The sequence below is a fragment of the Battus philenor genome, unplaced genomic scaffold (assembly GCF_028537555.1).
Source record: "Battus philenor isolate CCGP_79_NKW_IND1 unplaced genomic scaffold, ilBatPhil1.0.hap1 SCAF_26, whole genome shotgun sequence".
Taxonomy (NCBI): domain Eukaryota; kingdom Metazoa; phylum Arthropoda; class Insecta; order Lepidoptera; family Papilionidae; genus Battus; species Battus philenor.
In genome coordinates, this window is record NW_027181689.1 from 11,297,376 (window position 1) to 11,313,177 (window position 15,802).

The 15,802-nt window shown below is 37.1% G+C and overlaps 1 protein-coding gene across 1 annotated transcript; it reads left to right on the forward strand.

Moving 5' to 3' along the window:
• Positions 1–7,886: 7,886 nt before the first annotated feature.
• Positions 7,887–14,233, forward strand: LOC137925151 (facilitated trehalose transporter Tret1-like). The gene is made up of 4 exons (XM_068768533.1): positions 7,887–7,969; positions 9,379–9,514; positions 12,152–12,297; positions 13,049–14,233. The coding sequence occupies exons 1-4, from the start codon at positions 7,931–7,933 to the stop codon at positions 14,231–14,233; spliced, it is 1,506 nt and encodes a 501-aa protein (XP_068624634.1). The 5' UTR covers positions 7,887–7,930.
• Positions 14,234–15,802: the final 1,569 nt, after the last annotated feature.

The following is a 15,802-nucleotide window of genomic DNA, read 5'->3' on the forward strand; positions in this document are numbered from 1 at the left end:
ATGTACATCTCCACGGCGCCATGCACTCTGCCATATACATCTCCACGTCACCGTGTACTCTGCCATGTACATCCCCACGGCGCCGTGTACTCTGCCATGTACATCTCCACGGCACCGTGTACTCTGCCATGTACATCTCCACGGCGCCGTGTACTCTGCCATGTACATGACCACGGCGCCGCGTACTCTGCCATGTACATCTCCACGGAGCCGTGTACTCTGCTATATACATCTCCACGGCACCGTGTACTCTGCTATATACATCTCCACGGCGCCGCGTACTCTGCTATATACATCCCCACGGCGCCGTGTACTCTGCCATGTACATCTCCACGGCACCGTGTACTCTGCCATGTACATCTCCACGGCACCGTGTACTCTGCTATATACATCTCCACGGCACCGTGTACTCTGCCATGTACATCTCCACGGCGCCGTGTACTCTGCCATGTACATCTCCACGGAGCCGTGTACTCTGCTATATACATCTCCACGGCACCGTGTACTCTGCCATATACATCTCCACGGCGCCGTGTACTCTACCATGTACATCTCCACGGCGCCATGCACTCTGCCATGTACATCACCACGTCACCGTGTACTCTGCCATGTACATCTCCACGGCGCCAAGCACTCTGCCATGTACATCACCACGTCACCGTGTACTCTGCCATGTACATCTCCACGGCGCCATGCACTCTGCCATGTACATCACCACGTCACCGTGTACTCTGCCATGTACATCTCCACGGCGCCATGCAGTCTGCCATGTACATCACCACGTCACCGTGTACTCTGCCATGTACATCTCCACGGCGCCATGCACTCTGCCATGTACATCTCCACGTCACCGTGTACTCTGCCATGTACATCTCCACGGCGCCGTGTACTCTGCCATGTACATCTCCACGGCACCGTGTACTCTGCCATATACATCTCCACGGCACCGTGTACTCTGCCATGTACATCTCCACGGCGCCGTGTACTCTGCCATGTACATGACCACGGCGCCGCGTACTCTGCCATGTACATCTCCACGGAGCCGTGTACTCTGCTATATACATCTCTACGGCACCGTGTACTCTGCCATGTACATCTCCACGGCGCCGTGTACTCTGCCATGTACATCTCCACGGCACCGTGTACTCTGCCATGTACATCTCCACGGCACCGTGTACTCTGCTATATACATCTCCACGGCGCCGTGTACTCTGCTATATACATCTCCACGGCACCGTGTACTCTGCCATGTACATCTCCACGGCACCGTGTACTCTGCTATATACATCTCCACGTCACCGTGTACTCTGCCATATAGATTTCCACGGCACCGTGTACTCTGCCATTAAATGTGTTAAGAAATAAAATAGAAAATTTAAACGATTTTCAGTTTGTAAATGAGAACAATTTAACTATTATTTTTTCATGCTATTTCAGCTTTTAAATAGTTCGGACAGTATTTTTTATATCTTTTTCATACAAATAGGTTTTCATTTCATTTATACAATCAAGCATCGAAAGAATACTGTTGAGTCACTGCTATAGCAAATACGTGCTTAGTTGCTAAACGCTATAATAAAAGCTATATTAACTCTTACAATACTTATATCGGAAAGAAACTTGAAACATGAACTTAATGCACAGTTTTTGTAAGTGAAAGGGAATTGAATAGAACACATTACACTAACAGACCTGAGTCCGGAAGGTAACAATGACCGGTCGACCTGATGACGTCATAACAAATATTTGCGGCACTAAAAAATGAAATCGCAATTGAGGGCAGTGGTAACCAATCTGCGTGTGGTGTGCGGAATGGGTTTCGCCAGTGGACGCGCGGCTGTTGATGGCATTACTTGCTACCTCGTGGGTTTTTAGCTGAAACTAACCTAACCAAAAAACATTCTTTCAAATTTCTTAGTGGTGTCAAGTGACTTAAATATTACAAAGGTTTTTAGATATCTAATATATAAAATTCTCGTGTCACGGTGTTCAAACTTGAACTCCTCTGAAACGGCTTGACCGATTTTTACCAAATTTTATATGCGTATTCAGTAGGTATGAGAATCAGCTACTATCTATTTTCCATACTCCTAAGTGATAAGGGTGGTCCACCCGTAATTTTTTTTTTAAACAAATTTTTTGGTTTTTATTTTATTATGATAAAACATACCAAAATACATACAACCCTAAATTTTCACCCCTCTACGATAAACCCTTATTTTTTATTTGTTAATTAAAAACTTTAATTTTTTTGCAAAACAACATTTGCGGGATCAGCTAGTATATATATACATAGTGCTCTGTTGTCTTTGATATAATTTAGAATGACATAAAAAAGTTGTGCTATTTTTTTTTAATTATTTAATCTGTGTTATTTGCGAATGTATTCAAGTAATCTAGTTACAGGTTACAATTACAAGTTATTGTTTGTGGTTAAATTATAGGACATAACCTCATTTCCGCGTTCATTCAATAGTTTTATTAATTGTTTGTCAATATTGTTTCAGCCGTCTGTATTGTTATTTCAGGTGCAATTGGTATCCTACTTATTTTGATAATTGTGTATTCAATTATCTTTATATGTTTTATTTTATGCTGGAGTTCAATAATTCGCAATTTTTTTTTTAATTAGCACCCTTCATTAGAGACCTCTTGTACTCCCCTATCTGGTTACAGGAAACTTTTTACATACTTTTTAATTTCTATACTTTTCCTTTATTCTTTATACAAATTTCAATGGTTATATACTATGAATGTGTTATAAATCTATATGAGAATAAAATTAAGCTTACTTTAAAATATTTGTGTCTTAAGAGGTCTGGGTATTTTGGCGTATGCAATGATTTTCATAGGCTAATTAAAATATGTGTTGTTGTGTAGTTTCTTCCTACTTCTTCTCCACTACTTTAACACTTTCCAAAGCAGAGTAGAGTCAAAAATAAAATAGATTAATAAAATGTCAAATTTTATCTCCATCTTTATATTTACAAATAAATACAGAATTATAAGTAAATGATAAGATATGTTTGGCAATTGTTTGGCAATTTTAAATAAATAATAAATAGAAAGAAATATCTCTTGGTGCTACCATAACTAAACTGATTATATTCATCTTTTTCCATAAGTTTCAAATAAGGAAATAAATTTGGAAAATTGTGGAGAAAATTGAAACATTACAAAAGTTATTGAACCTTCGCGCGTTTAACAGTGCACGCGCTGCAAATTTATTAATTTACTAGCTAATCCTGCAAACGTTTTGCAAAAAAAAAAGTTTATGTTTAACAAATTAAAAATAAGGATTAATGGTAGAGATGTGAAAATTTAGAGTTGTATGTATTTTTGTGTGGTGTATCATAATCATAAAAAATATAAAAACAAAAAATTTTGTCTAAGAAATAAAAAAAATAGGGATGGACCACTCTTAACATTTGGGGGGATGAAAAATAAATGTTTTCCGATTCTCCACCCTGGCCGATATGCGTGCTAAGATTCACGAAAATCGGTCGAGTCGTTTCGGAGTTCAATCACGCACACCGTGACACGAGAATTTTATATATTAGAAGATATTGTTGTTTCACGGGTCCAAGATGAAGGCGAAAATTCTGAAAATACAACTTTTCAGAGAGTGACAAAAAGCTAAATATTAGTTATATCTCAATAATTCATATATTTAAAACTATTATCTTTATATAGTTTGAAAGCTAATTTTATACATAACAATCTCTGAATATCTTTATTTAGAGAACGCTTTTCGTACAAAATTTATCCTTCTTTGTACTTTACCTTGTTTATTTAGAAAAAAAATATAACTTTGCCTATTTCCACCATACTTTGTTAGAATATCATAGAATAAATTGACAAGCCGTATTGTAACTTATAGATTGCAAATATTTAAAAACTCTTTAAAAATAATAAGGGCGATTGTCATTTTATTCGGTAAACGCTGCGATTTATTAAATTTAAAATTAAATTATTTATTTCATATTTAATCAGTAAACAAAGTGAAATTAATAAATAAAAGAAGCATTTAAAAATCTTTCAAAATTATGTATAAAGTATTAATAGTAATGTTTAGTGTTTCTTTATTATTAATTGCTGGTCTTCTTCTTTATAGCTGATGAAAGCCCACTACAAGGTATAAGCTTCCTGCAAAGATCAGCGACATCCCCTGACTTTAATAATGTCGTCTTTCCACCAAGTGGCAGGCATACCCACGTCGTCTTTCAACTCGTGGCCGCACCTCGAGAACCTTTCGGCTCCAACAGCCATCAGTTACACGAGATATATACCACTGCCACTGCCACTTAAAATGAGCAATTCTTTGGGCTACTTCGATGATTTTGTTTACTTCCTTAATTAGCGTACTTACATAACTTTGTTTTAACCGCCACACATCACAATATAGTTCGTGTTATTACTAAAAAACTTATTACAAACCGTCTGGTATCTATGCTACAGAATTCTATCCAACAGTCTTCAGTAACTCGGTAACCGCATTTCAATGTTTTTAAATATATACATATATACATACATACATACATATATATATATATATATATATGTATGTATGTAAATTTTACATGCGTATTCAGTAGGTCTGAGAATCGGCTACTATCTATTTTCCATGCTCCTAAGTGATAAGGGTGGTCCACCTCTAAATTTTATTTTTAATTTTTTAGACAATTTTTTTGGTTTTTATTTTATTATGATACAGCATACAAAAATACATACAAACCTAAATTTTCACCCCTCTACGATCAACCCTTATCTTACATTTGTTAATTAAAAACTATAATTTTTTTGCAAAACAACGTTTGCGGGATCAGCTAGTATATATATATAATATTAAGACCACTGACCATCGTAATCGATAAGGAAGTGTAGTATTGAATTTACATTTTCTATTATTAGATTTATCTGTTGCAAATAAAGATTTACAGTACCGATCGATCTTAGGAAAGAGACAATCGGCTAATTGCGGATTTGTAGAGCGTTATCTCTGTCGCACGAAATACAAAGACTGGCAAAACGTCACATAGGTAGTGTGGGACAGAGATAATGCTCTACGAAGCCGAACTTAGGCGATTGTCTCTTTTCAAATGTCGAAGTGTAATATTTATCGCCGAGTTCTGTAATGGATATGATTGTAAGTTTAATTATCGCTCCTTCTCTTTATTACAAAGTCAAAGTCAAAATAGTTTTATGAACCAACTCAAAAGGCTTTAATATCTTCCTTAAAATTAGAACAATTCGTTACCAAACATCTTAACTTTGAATAAAACTTCAAAAGTTAACAAAACCTTCGTTTATATATGTGTACACATATATAATAAAGTTCCACGAGATATTTTAGACCACCCGTTTCATGTTTTTAAATCTATAATTAAAAGTATATATAAATAAATCAAGCATTCAAGAGTTTTTAGTTGATCGAAATGTGTGAAACTTAGTTTATTGTATCATTTAGATGATTGATATAATAATGTACATGTAAAAAAGTTGTTAAACTTCATTTAAAAGAGCAACTGTTAAGTTTTGGTTCTTCTCAACAGATTTTCCGAGCCGGTATGTTACTGCTTTTAATAAAATAATCGAGGATTTATAAGCGCATGTAAATGCCTGTTTAAATAAAGATATTTTTTATTTAATTTTGAGTGGTATGAAATGGAGTAATATGCTTTTTGGTAGAGCTTATTCTATGGCTTGTCATGGGCCAAAGAGTCTGCTTTTGATTTTCTTCTACTTCGTTCTGTCCTCATCTGAGATTGTGGCTTTCAATGTCGTTCTTTACGAAACTGATCTACTGCAGATTCAAATAGCCGATGTACGGGTGTGGTTTCCTTTTTATATGTCTCTATAATCACAGCAGAATCAAACTCAGTTCGGTAGTGTTCAAGAAACTACTAAACCTTTCTCATCCAAAATTCCATAGAGCATAAAGAAGAAAGTCTAGAACTAAAGTATATTACCAGTATGACCCTTATTATAGAAACCTGGTCTCTTACCTTTGACCTCAAAACAAAACTTTTTTATATGACCTCCGTTTTGGGGACCTCTCGTCATGTCATGTGTAAGTCAGGGACATTAAAATTCGTGTAAATTTTTTTTAATTTTACACTTTTATTTCTCTTTCTCCTATCATCCTTTACAATCTTTATATTATTATTTGCTTGTCGTTGACAATCTCTTTCTTTCTTCACTTTCAAATCATCTCCCGTGGATCATCTGCCTTGCTCATCATCGTTCCTAGAATACAGTTTGCTACATTATCACAGTTTTGACTCAATGATTTCTAGCTTTATTTTTATACTTTTATAGCCTATATGTTGCTTTATTCATGACTAGCTTAGGATCTTGCTCTACCCTTTTTCACTTACTTCTTTCTTCTTTAGTCTTTTTTTCTATTGTATATTGTACTACTGGCAAACTTATAGTTGCTGAACAAGTCATTGAGAAGGCTTTGATAAGGATTTCTCTGTGAGATCGAACTAGGAATGAGGAACTACGAGACGAAAGAAAGTAACTATCTTAGACCAGCGGATTGGCAGGTTGATGAGCCAAGGGGCGCACTACTATTTTAGGTGTAATTTCAACACATAAAAATATTCTAGTCAAGTTTTATGTATAGGGAACTGAATACTGAATATCTTATAGATTCAGGCGTTAATTTGCGGAATCCATCCTAAGTAAGAAAAGGACTAGTATATAACTACTTCCGCTTTGTAGGAGTAGTCGTGCAACGTTTAATAAATGAGTTCTCTCAGTTAGCACTCAGTGTTTGACACTAATCGGTGTAACATTACGCCTGAGGATGCCCCGTGGAGGAGTGAAACACGTGTCGAGTTATTTAACGGTGGTAGTTGTGTAATTCGTATTGTTTGCCGCACGCGCATTTATCAGCGGGCTGGCGGGTAGTGCACTTTATTGCACGACTACTGCTACATAGCGGAAGTAGCTACATACTAGTCCTTTTCTTATATAGGGACTACAACATTTTTTAATAATCCATCTTTACCTGGAAATATAATTTCGTAATTTTCGCTTGGCCAAAGAAAAGTTTTTGTTAAATTTTAAAGCTCTGAACTTTATGGTTTCGGAGATATAGTGACGAGTGAGTACATATGAAGAATTTATATACATGTAACAATTGTAGCCCAACAATCGCTTGTTGCTCTACACCAGTCTTTACCAACTTCTGGTCCACGCCCTACAATGGGACAATTTCATTGTTAAGATGGGAACTCGAAAGTAGACCCATTAGTTCAAGCTTTTCGCTTTAACATAGAAATATATATGTTATATAGGGAGGCGTTATAATTTTAGAAAGGCTACATATATTGGTCTACAATCCATAACATAGTATTGTCATGACAAAACAGTTTTTATTACGAAAGAAATATACAAGAAGTATTTTGTTGGATATCTTTTTAGTTTGCGCTAGTTTGGGAACATTATTTGTACGGGCTGATATATTTACTATATTAGATATATTCCACTTGTAGCGAAAACTTTTAACACAGTTTCGTATATGCCTTTACACAACGCCATCATCCGTTTTGAAACTAGTTACGAAATTATCTCTCAATATAACATATGCAATACGTAATTATGACGTCAGAGTAACGAACCATTTAAATAGATGGCAATTTCCCAAACACCGGTAAAGTACACAAATGCAAGTAGTTTTGATTACGATCAAACAAACATAGTTGAAAGATAATTTTAATGATAAAACTCAATATTTATTATCTGTTTATCTAGTGTTTTCAATGACAATCGCTTACACTCTGCCACTAGTGGGTCAGTGGGCTTGATACTTCAGTACAGTCCTACAGACAGCTTTATATATGTAAAGACTGTATGTAAATATTAATAAGGAATTGCGTAAAGTTAGTCTATGGTCATATGCGAGGTGTGATCAGTGAAAGAGATGTCGACCAAGAAGATCACATCGCCGTTCTTTAAACAAGTAAGTATTACTTTGATTCAACATAAACTTAACATAAAACTTAACCTTCTTTCATACTATCACAAGTATATGTTGTTTTAAGTGTAATTATATTATATTTTCGCTTAATGATATCCCAAACTCAGCTTTTATTTTATAAAAGTAATCAGATTTTTTAATAAAATTCCGCACAACATTATTTTGACTACCATTAACAAAATTAAAGCATATTAAACGCTTATTACGAAAAAATGTTTATTATTCAATAGACGATTTTATTTAGACCATGTTTTATTAAGTGTGTGTGTATAAATCTGTATTGTTAAACTATTAAAAGGTGTGTTTCTTCTCCACAACAATGATACCTTGCGAAGCAGAGTAGAGTCAAAAATAAAATAAATTAAATGGTCGACGATCAATAAGAGTTCTATTAAAAGTTCGATATAACAAATTTTATCTTTATATAAGGGTAAGTTTGAAAAGGGACAATATTTACAGTAAAAGTTTAACACATACCCCAGGCGACGGGTAATTAGCTGCCGCTATAGCTACCAAATCCCATCAAAAAATCTTTACCACATATAATCTAAGACTTTGCGGAAGTCCATCCTAAGTAAGAAAAGGACTAATATATAGCTACTTCCGCCGATGTTACACCACCGTACTGTTACACCGATTAGTGCCAACTCTCACTCTGTGTTTGGCACTAAACGGTGTAACATAACTCCTGAGAATGCCCCGTGGAGGGGTGAAACACGTGTCAATACGGTGGTAGTTGTGTAATGCAGTGTTTGCTGCACGCGCATTTATCAGCGAGCTGACGGGCGGTGCACTTTATTGCACGACTACTGCTACATAGCGGAAGTAGGTATATATTAGTTCTTTTCTTAATCTAAAACTCAATTGCATCGAGTTAATTAATCTTTGTATGGAAAATGAAAAGCGGAAATATCGCTTTTTTATATTCCAATATCGAGATGGGAAAGGGGATCTAAAAAGCAGCATCTTCACCCAACTGGGCTGGGACAAATGTTACCCTTTCTTCCTAGAATTCTCCAAAAAATAATAGTACAATATACAATAGAGAAGAATAAGACTCGGAAGTAAGTCAAAAAGGTACCAACAAGATCCCGAGGTAGTCATGAAAGAAGCGAAAGGTTTAATAAATAAGAAAAGATAATAAAATAGCTATTTATTAAAAAAACGCTAGGAATAAAAGATAAATCGAAAAACTGTGATAATTTAACAAACTGTATAATCATCATAACAGCTTATAAACGCCCACTGCAAGGCTTAAGCGACTTTACTCAAAACTGTATTGGCTCGTATATATATTATATATAAATAAAAAATAATATTAAGTTATATAGCAAATAAGACAACGTTTCCTTTACAATTGTCAGTGAATAAAAATTGTGATGAATTCGCAGTGTTTCGTAACGGGAGCGGTGTGCGGGAACCTGGCGGGTCACGGCTGCATCATCGGTTTCCCTGCCATCCTGCTGTCGCAGCTACGTGAACGGGACTCGGAGATCACCCTCACTGAAGATGAGGGCTCTTGGATCGGTGGGTGTACTGATAGGGGTGGCATCAGCTCGTGTGCAATGAAACCCTGCCCCCCACCCCTGCGGCTATAACTTTTAACTTTACTTTCGTAACGTAAAGTTTTTTCATATTCCAACAAGCTATTTTATAAGTAGGTATAGCTTACAGTATGGTATTAGTTACGACCTTTTTTCTTATGACGGCAGAATAACATTCACTGTTTTTATGCCTGTAGCACATCTCGTTATCCACCGCGTTGGCTGGACGCTTCTGGCACGACAGCGCCCATGTGCATTGCACACTCTGCACTTTAGGTTAAGCCGCGCCTGTGTACTAAAAAGTTAATATGAAATAATGATCAAAACAGAATCCTGCCAAACTTAAAAGAACGTGTAATTGGTACACATTGATTCTCGCAAAGAAATATTTGATTCTTTACCAAACTTTAAAAGATATGACAATACATAGCTACTACATAAGTGAAAACCTCGTCTACCTGCTTAACAATAACAATAGAAACACAGAGATGTACACAAAACACTATAAATAAACATCTAATATATAAAATTCTCGTGTCACGGTGTTCGAACTTGAACTCCTCTGAAACGGCTTGACTGATTTTTACCAAATTTAAAATGCGTATTCAATAGGTCTGAGAATCGGCTACTATCTATTTTCTATACCCCTAAGTGATAAAGGTTGTTCACACTTAAAAAAAAAATATTTTTTTAACGAAATTTTTTGTTTTTATTTTTTTATGATACAGCATACAAGAATACATACAACCATAAATTAACACCTCTACGATCAACCCTTATTTTTTATTTGTAAATTAAAATATCATTTTTTTTTGCAAAACAACGTTTGCGGGATCAGCTAGTTTGTTATAACAATTGTTATACCTTTCTCTATGTCACCTTTTCTATAGTACCCTGTTTAACCCGCTTACTCCCTCTTAACTTAAGTCTAAATTTAATTTGTTATATGACCCACATAAGTTGCTTAGATCATTGAAGAACTTGAAATTGACTATACCTGCTCGTTGTACTATAGTTATGGAGAAATGTTTCATAGTTGTCGCTGTCAGGTTTTGGAATGAGCGACCAGAATAATTAGATGCGCTAAATCGCTGTCAGCATTTTAAAAAATGATAAAAGAGATGATCCTTCGCCTTTGAAATAGAATTTTGTCTATCATCTCTTAATTATTCGTATTTATATAGTTCCTTTCCCCCACACACACGCACACACACACACACACCCACACATATATATATGTTATACATGTTTATAGTAATGTATGTATTTGTATGTACGTACACCCTAAGCTGCCCTCTTCTTCATGTCTCTCATCTCCATCCAAAGGTTGTCTGGTAGAGATCGCCTCGAGCGATAAGACCGCCACTTGTAACATATGAAAATTTTCTTTTTTTTTATCTATTTATTGTCTGTGGTGTACCAAAAAAAGTGTTAATAAATAAATTAAAATTTGTTCTTTAACATTAGTAACGCTTTTGTCAACAACTGTTTACATATCTGTTAACTTACAATACACTCCTGTGTAAATTATCATGAAATAAATTTAAAATAGCAGTGGTAGCACAACGGAGTACTGAAACTTGTGAGCGTAGTTACACACTGTGGGTTCTATGCCGGAATGAAACACCACTGGTTTACAAGGAGTCCTTTATTTACAAATCAAATGGTCACCCTACTTTAACACAAAGTATACTTTCGCTTAGTTCAAACTTCGCTTCTAAATCGCTATAGAAGTCACTGTCCAAATAACTTACCGAATAGTCACTTTATATCACTAATCGTAGATCTTAATCTTATAACTCAAAAAACAACACTGAACTGTCGACATGGGGAGTACACAACAAGATTCTAGTAAGTTCGAGATAATACTCGGTTAGAATTTCCGAGAACCGTACGCAAAAATCTATAAATAACTTCAAAGTCACGCATGTTTACGGCACTTCTTGATCCCAGGGTTCCGTGTTTATTATTTAGAAGGTTTGTAACTCCTGTATGACAGCGAAATCGCTTAATAACTTGCACGGTAAAATAAGCTTGTAAAGAGCGAAGGTCGATTCATTTCTAGAACGAGCTCCCAAAGCAGTATTTAAAATTTGGTGACTATAAGGAGCCTGTTTATCAGCTTTAAGCACTGTACCCCGCCTCACTACAAAGACAAAAACCTTACGGTTGACCCTTAGAATGGTAAGAAGTTACACCGTCAACGACTTTCAAGCAACTTCGTATTCTAGAAGTGTTGCCCAATGTAGGGTTTATGCCCCACGGGTGGGCGATTTGATTGTTAAGGGGAGCAATTCGAAGATGCACTCGACACTAGTTTAAGCTTTTCGCTTTAGTATAAAATACATATATGTTACATAAGGAGGCGTAAAAATTTTAGAACGGCTAAGGTGGGGTATGGTATATCAAAGATTTAATAATACTGGTATAGAGAGACTTAGATACCTTCACATTATAAATACTACTTATATTAAAAAGGTTTACGTTGATTTTTTCGTAACTTGTATTAAAGTTCCAGTTTTCACTGGCATTTTGGCTGACCTCCCCCTCCATCGCTATGGACCTGGCAACCTCACGATGAATCCTCGGTTTGCTAAGAAGTCATGTTTTACTGTTACAGCATCTGTGCTCGGGATAACGATTCTGATCGGCAACTTCATGACACCGCCTCTGATGGAGCGCTTTGGAAGGAAACCGGCGCATCTTGCAGTCACTCTGCCAATCCTGGCTGGTTGGGTCACCATAATTTTCGCCGGAGGTTTCAAGGTGACACTCATATCTATAAATATAACGCCAAAACCGCCATCTCATAATTCAGCTGTACGACGTTAACTACTGGACATAAGGCTCCATCATAGATTTCCAGTAACTTCAGATGAAAGGCGTTTCTGAAAAATCATCTCTTCACCTCGTGAGCCAACTTCTTACACTCCTACTTCCAATCCTTTGATTGTTAAATGATTTTAGACTAATAAGTCAAAAATAGTAAGAATTTAATTTTATTGTTATAACCAGAACTATGTTAGTCAAGTCGACAAAACTGACTTCATTCCAAAAGCTTTTTACGAGTGTTAATCCACCCCTATGTATTTTAAGGAGTCTGCCTCTTGGAGTCAAAAGTAAAACTCGAGTACAGAGAACAGATTGAATTCATGACTCTTTTGGCAATGTTGTGTCTCCTTCTTTTCGGCCGATGGACGCCCACTGCAAGGCATAGACCTCCCAGATACACCTAATGGGGGGTCTACCCACGCCGCGTCCACCGGCTCGTGGTCTCTACTCGTGAACCTTTTGGGCTCTAGGGTTACACGAATACATCGGGGATAAATCGAATATCGTACAAATTAAATTTTACATGATGTCACCTATAAAGGAACATATAGCAGAACCAATGTTTATAGGGCATGGTCTACTGGTAGACCTACATAAATAAATAAATTGCTATATCAGCCGTCTGATGCCCAAAGGTATAGGTCTCCTCCAAACACAGCCAATAAAATAATTTATTAATTTTCAGGCGTTAATAATTGGAAGAATCCTTCAAGGATTATCATTTGGAATGATCCTACCACTAGGATCAGTGCTGGTCGGCGAGTACACGAGTCCTAAGAATCGCGGTGGATTCCTAATGACAGTTTCCTGGGCGCAGACCTTTGGAATATTCTTTGTACACCTAATCGGATCTTTGATCAGCTGGAGAAAGACTGGGATAGTCTGCATTGTCTTCTCACTTGGAAGTTTGTTAATGATATTATATTCTCCGGAATCACCGAGTTGGCTCGCATCTAGAGGAAGATATGATGAATGTAAGAAAGTGTTTAGATGGCTCAGAGGTGATGACGAAGATGAAGAATTAGAAAAAATGATACAATCAAGAGTCGTCTCAGAGAAGGTAACTCGGAAGAAAGTTACAACAAGTTTGGTTATAGAAGTAATTAAAAAGAGGGAATTTATAATACCTATCGTTTTGATGGTCCACGCAAATGCAATGATGCAGTTCGCTGGTGGAACGACCATGGCTGCTTATTCAACTACGATAATAAGTATGATCATGGGTCCTTCAGCAAGCGCTCATTTTTGGATGGTCGCATTAGACGCTCAGAGGTTGTTATTTAATACAATCGCTGTTTACGTGATAGACAAAATGAAAAGAAGAACTATGATGTTCCTCACTGGAGGTGTTTCTGTTCTCAGCCACGTGGCAATCGCTGGGTACGTGTATGGAAAAGTACACGGTATGATTACTAGCGAATCAGTTTGGATACCCGCGCTGTTAGTCAATATTCAATTTCTCTCGCTTGCGACTGGAATGGTACCATTACCAACCGTCATCGCAGGTGAAGTCTTCCCTCTTGCGTATAGAGGATTAGGTGGAAGCATCAGCGTTGTCTCCATCGCTGCCTTCGTTTTTGTTGCCCTCAAAACATTCCCAGCTCTTGTTTCTTCTATAAATTTACACGGTACCTACTTAGTTTATTCCGCAGTACTGACCTACAATCTTATTGTAATATACTATTTGTTACCTGAAACCAAAGGTAAGACGCTACAGGAAATAGAAGATGAATTCAAAGGAGCAAAACGTAATGAAATAGATCATGTAGAACTCGGAGATTCCGTAAACGGAATAACAAACAAAGAAGACGAGGTAGTAGATAGCAAAATTAATGAAACTGAAGTGCTTAAAAGTAAAGAGTGTGCTTAACATAAGTTAACCAAAAACAGTGCTCTATTAAAAAAACTATCTTAATACAATTAAAAACCAATCTGCTAACACGCTCTGTGATACCACCGTAATTAAAGAAGTACACAACACTAAAGAGCGGAAGTTGGCATAACATAGTACAACCTTTTTAATAAGGATCACGATCCTCAATAGTGAAGGATAAGAAGCAGAAACAGAAAGAGGAAGAATGAGACGAAATATTTCTGTCTAAAATCTAGAATATCTCTCTACCATTGTGTGCAAATTTTACTTATTTTGCCTCCTAAACATAAATAAAATTGGTGTGTCTGTGTGTAATATCAAAAAAATACTTTTTACTATATGCATATGAATATATTAACCTATTTTAGATAATAGGTTGTCAAATATCTCCCTTCCGCTTTTTTGCTCTTTATTCAATGCTTTATAAAAAGTGTTACAGTGATCGGATTTAGTTCAAATATGCGCCGTTTTGTTCGACAATCTGTTTCCATCTAGACGGCAACTTCATAATACCTCCCTCGTAGAAGCCCCCCTCCTTATTTGCGAAGAACTCGGACAGCCACTTTTCACAAACCTCTTTTGAGTTCAACTTTACACCACCAAGGGCGTTCGCCATGGACAGGAACAGGTGGTAATCACTTGGCGCTATGTCCGGGCTATATGGTGGATGTGATAAAACCTCCCATCCGAGCTTCCATAGCTTCTGACGAGTCATCAACGAAGTGTGTAGTCTGGCGTTGTCCTGTTGGAACACTACACCCTTCCTGTTGGCCAATTCTGGACGCTTATGGTCGATCGCCTGCTTCAAGCGGTCCAGTTGTTCGCAGTAAATGGTAGAATTAAGCGTCTGGCCATATGGGAGCAGCTCATAGTGGATGATTCCCTTCCAATCCCACCAAACACACAGCAAAACCTTCCTGGCCGTCAATCCCGGCTTGGCCACTGTTTGGGACGGCCAAACATTCGCCGGCCTTCGACCACGACCGTTTTCGCTTGATATTGTCGTATGTGATCCATTTTTCGTCGCCAGTCACCAACCGCTTCAAGAATGGGTCGAGTTCGTTCCGTTTCAGCAGCATATCGCAGGCGTTGATTCGGTCCAGAAGGTTTTTTTGCGTCAAATCATGCGGCACCCAAACATCAAGCTTTTTTTTGTATCCAGCCTTCTGCAGATGGTTTAAAATGGTTTAGTGACTAAGTCCCATCTCCTAGGCGATGTCACGAGATGCCACATGCCGGTCTAACTCGATGTAGTCCATGATTTGATCGGTATTTGTCGTCACAGGTCTTCCGCCGGCTGGCTTATCCATGGTGTCGTTTTCGCTGGCTCTGAATCGTCGAAACCATTCCTCCGCGGTTCGAAGTGATAGAGTACCATCCCCCAAAACACCATTAATCTCACGGAACATTTCTCTAGCGGATTTGCCTTTAACGAAGGAAAACTTTAAAATAGCGCGAATTTCGGCGTTAGTGAACTCCATGTTTACACGTCTATAACTGTTGAACGCAATATCCAAACTAATCATGCATAGCGTCGTTTTGTAGGTTATGTTAAGACCTTTCAAA

Excerpts from the sequence above, each read along its gene's own strand:
- LOC137925151 (XM_068768533.1), top strand. The coding sequence starts at position 7,931 with ATGTCGACCAAGAAGATCACATCGCCGTTCTTTAAACAA. Across the intron at positions 7,970-9,378 it reads CATCGCCGTTCTTTAAACAA|TGTTTCGTAACGGGAGCGGT; the intron begins GTAAGTATTACT and ends ATGAATTCGCAG. Across the intron at positions 12,298-13,048 it reads TTTTCGCCGGAGGTTTCAAG|GCGTTAATAATTGGAAGAAT; the intron begins GTGACACTCATA and ends ATTAATTTTCAG.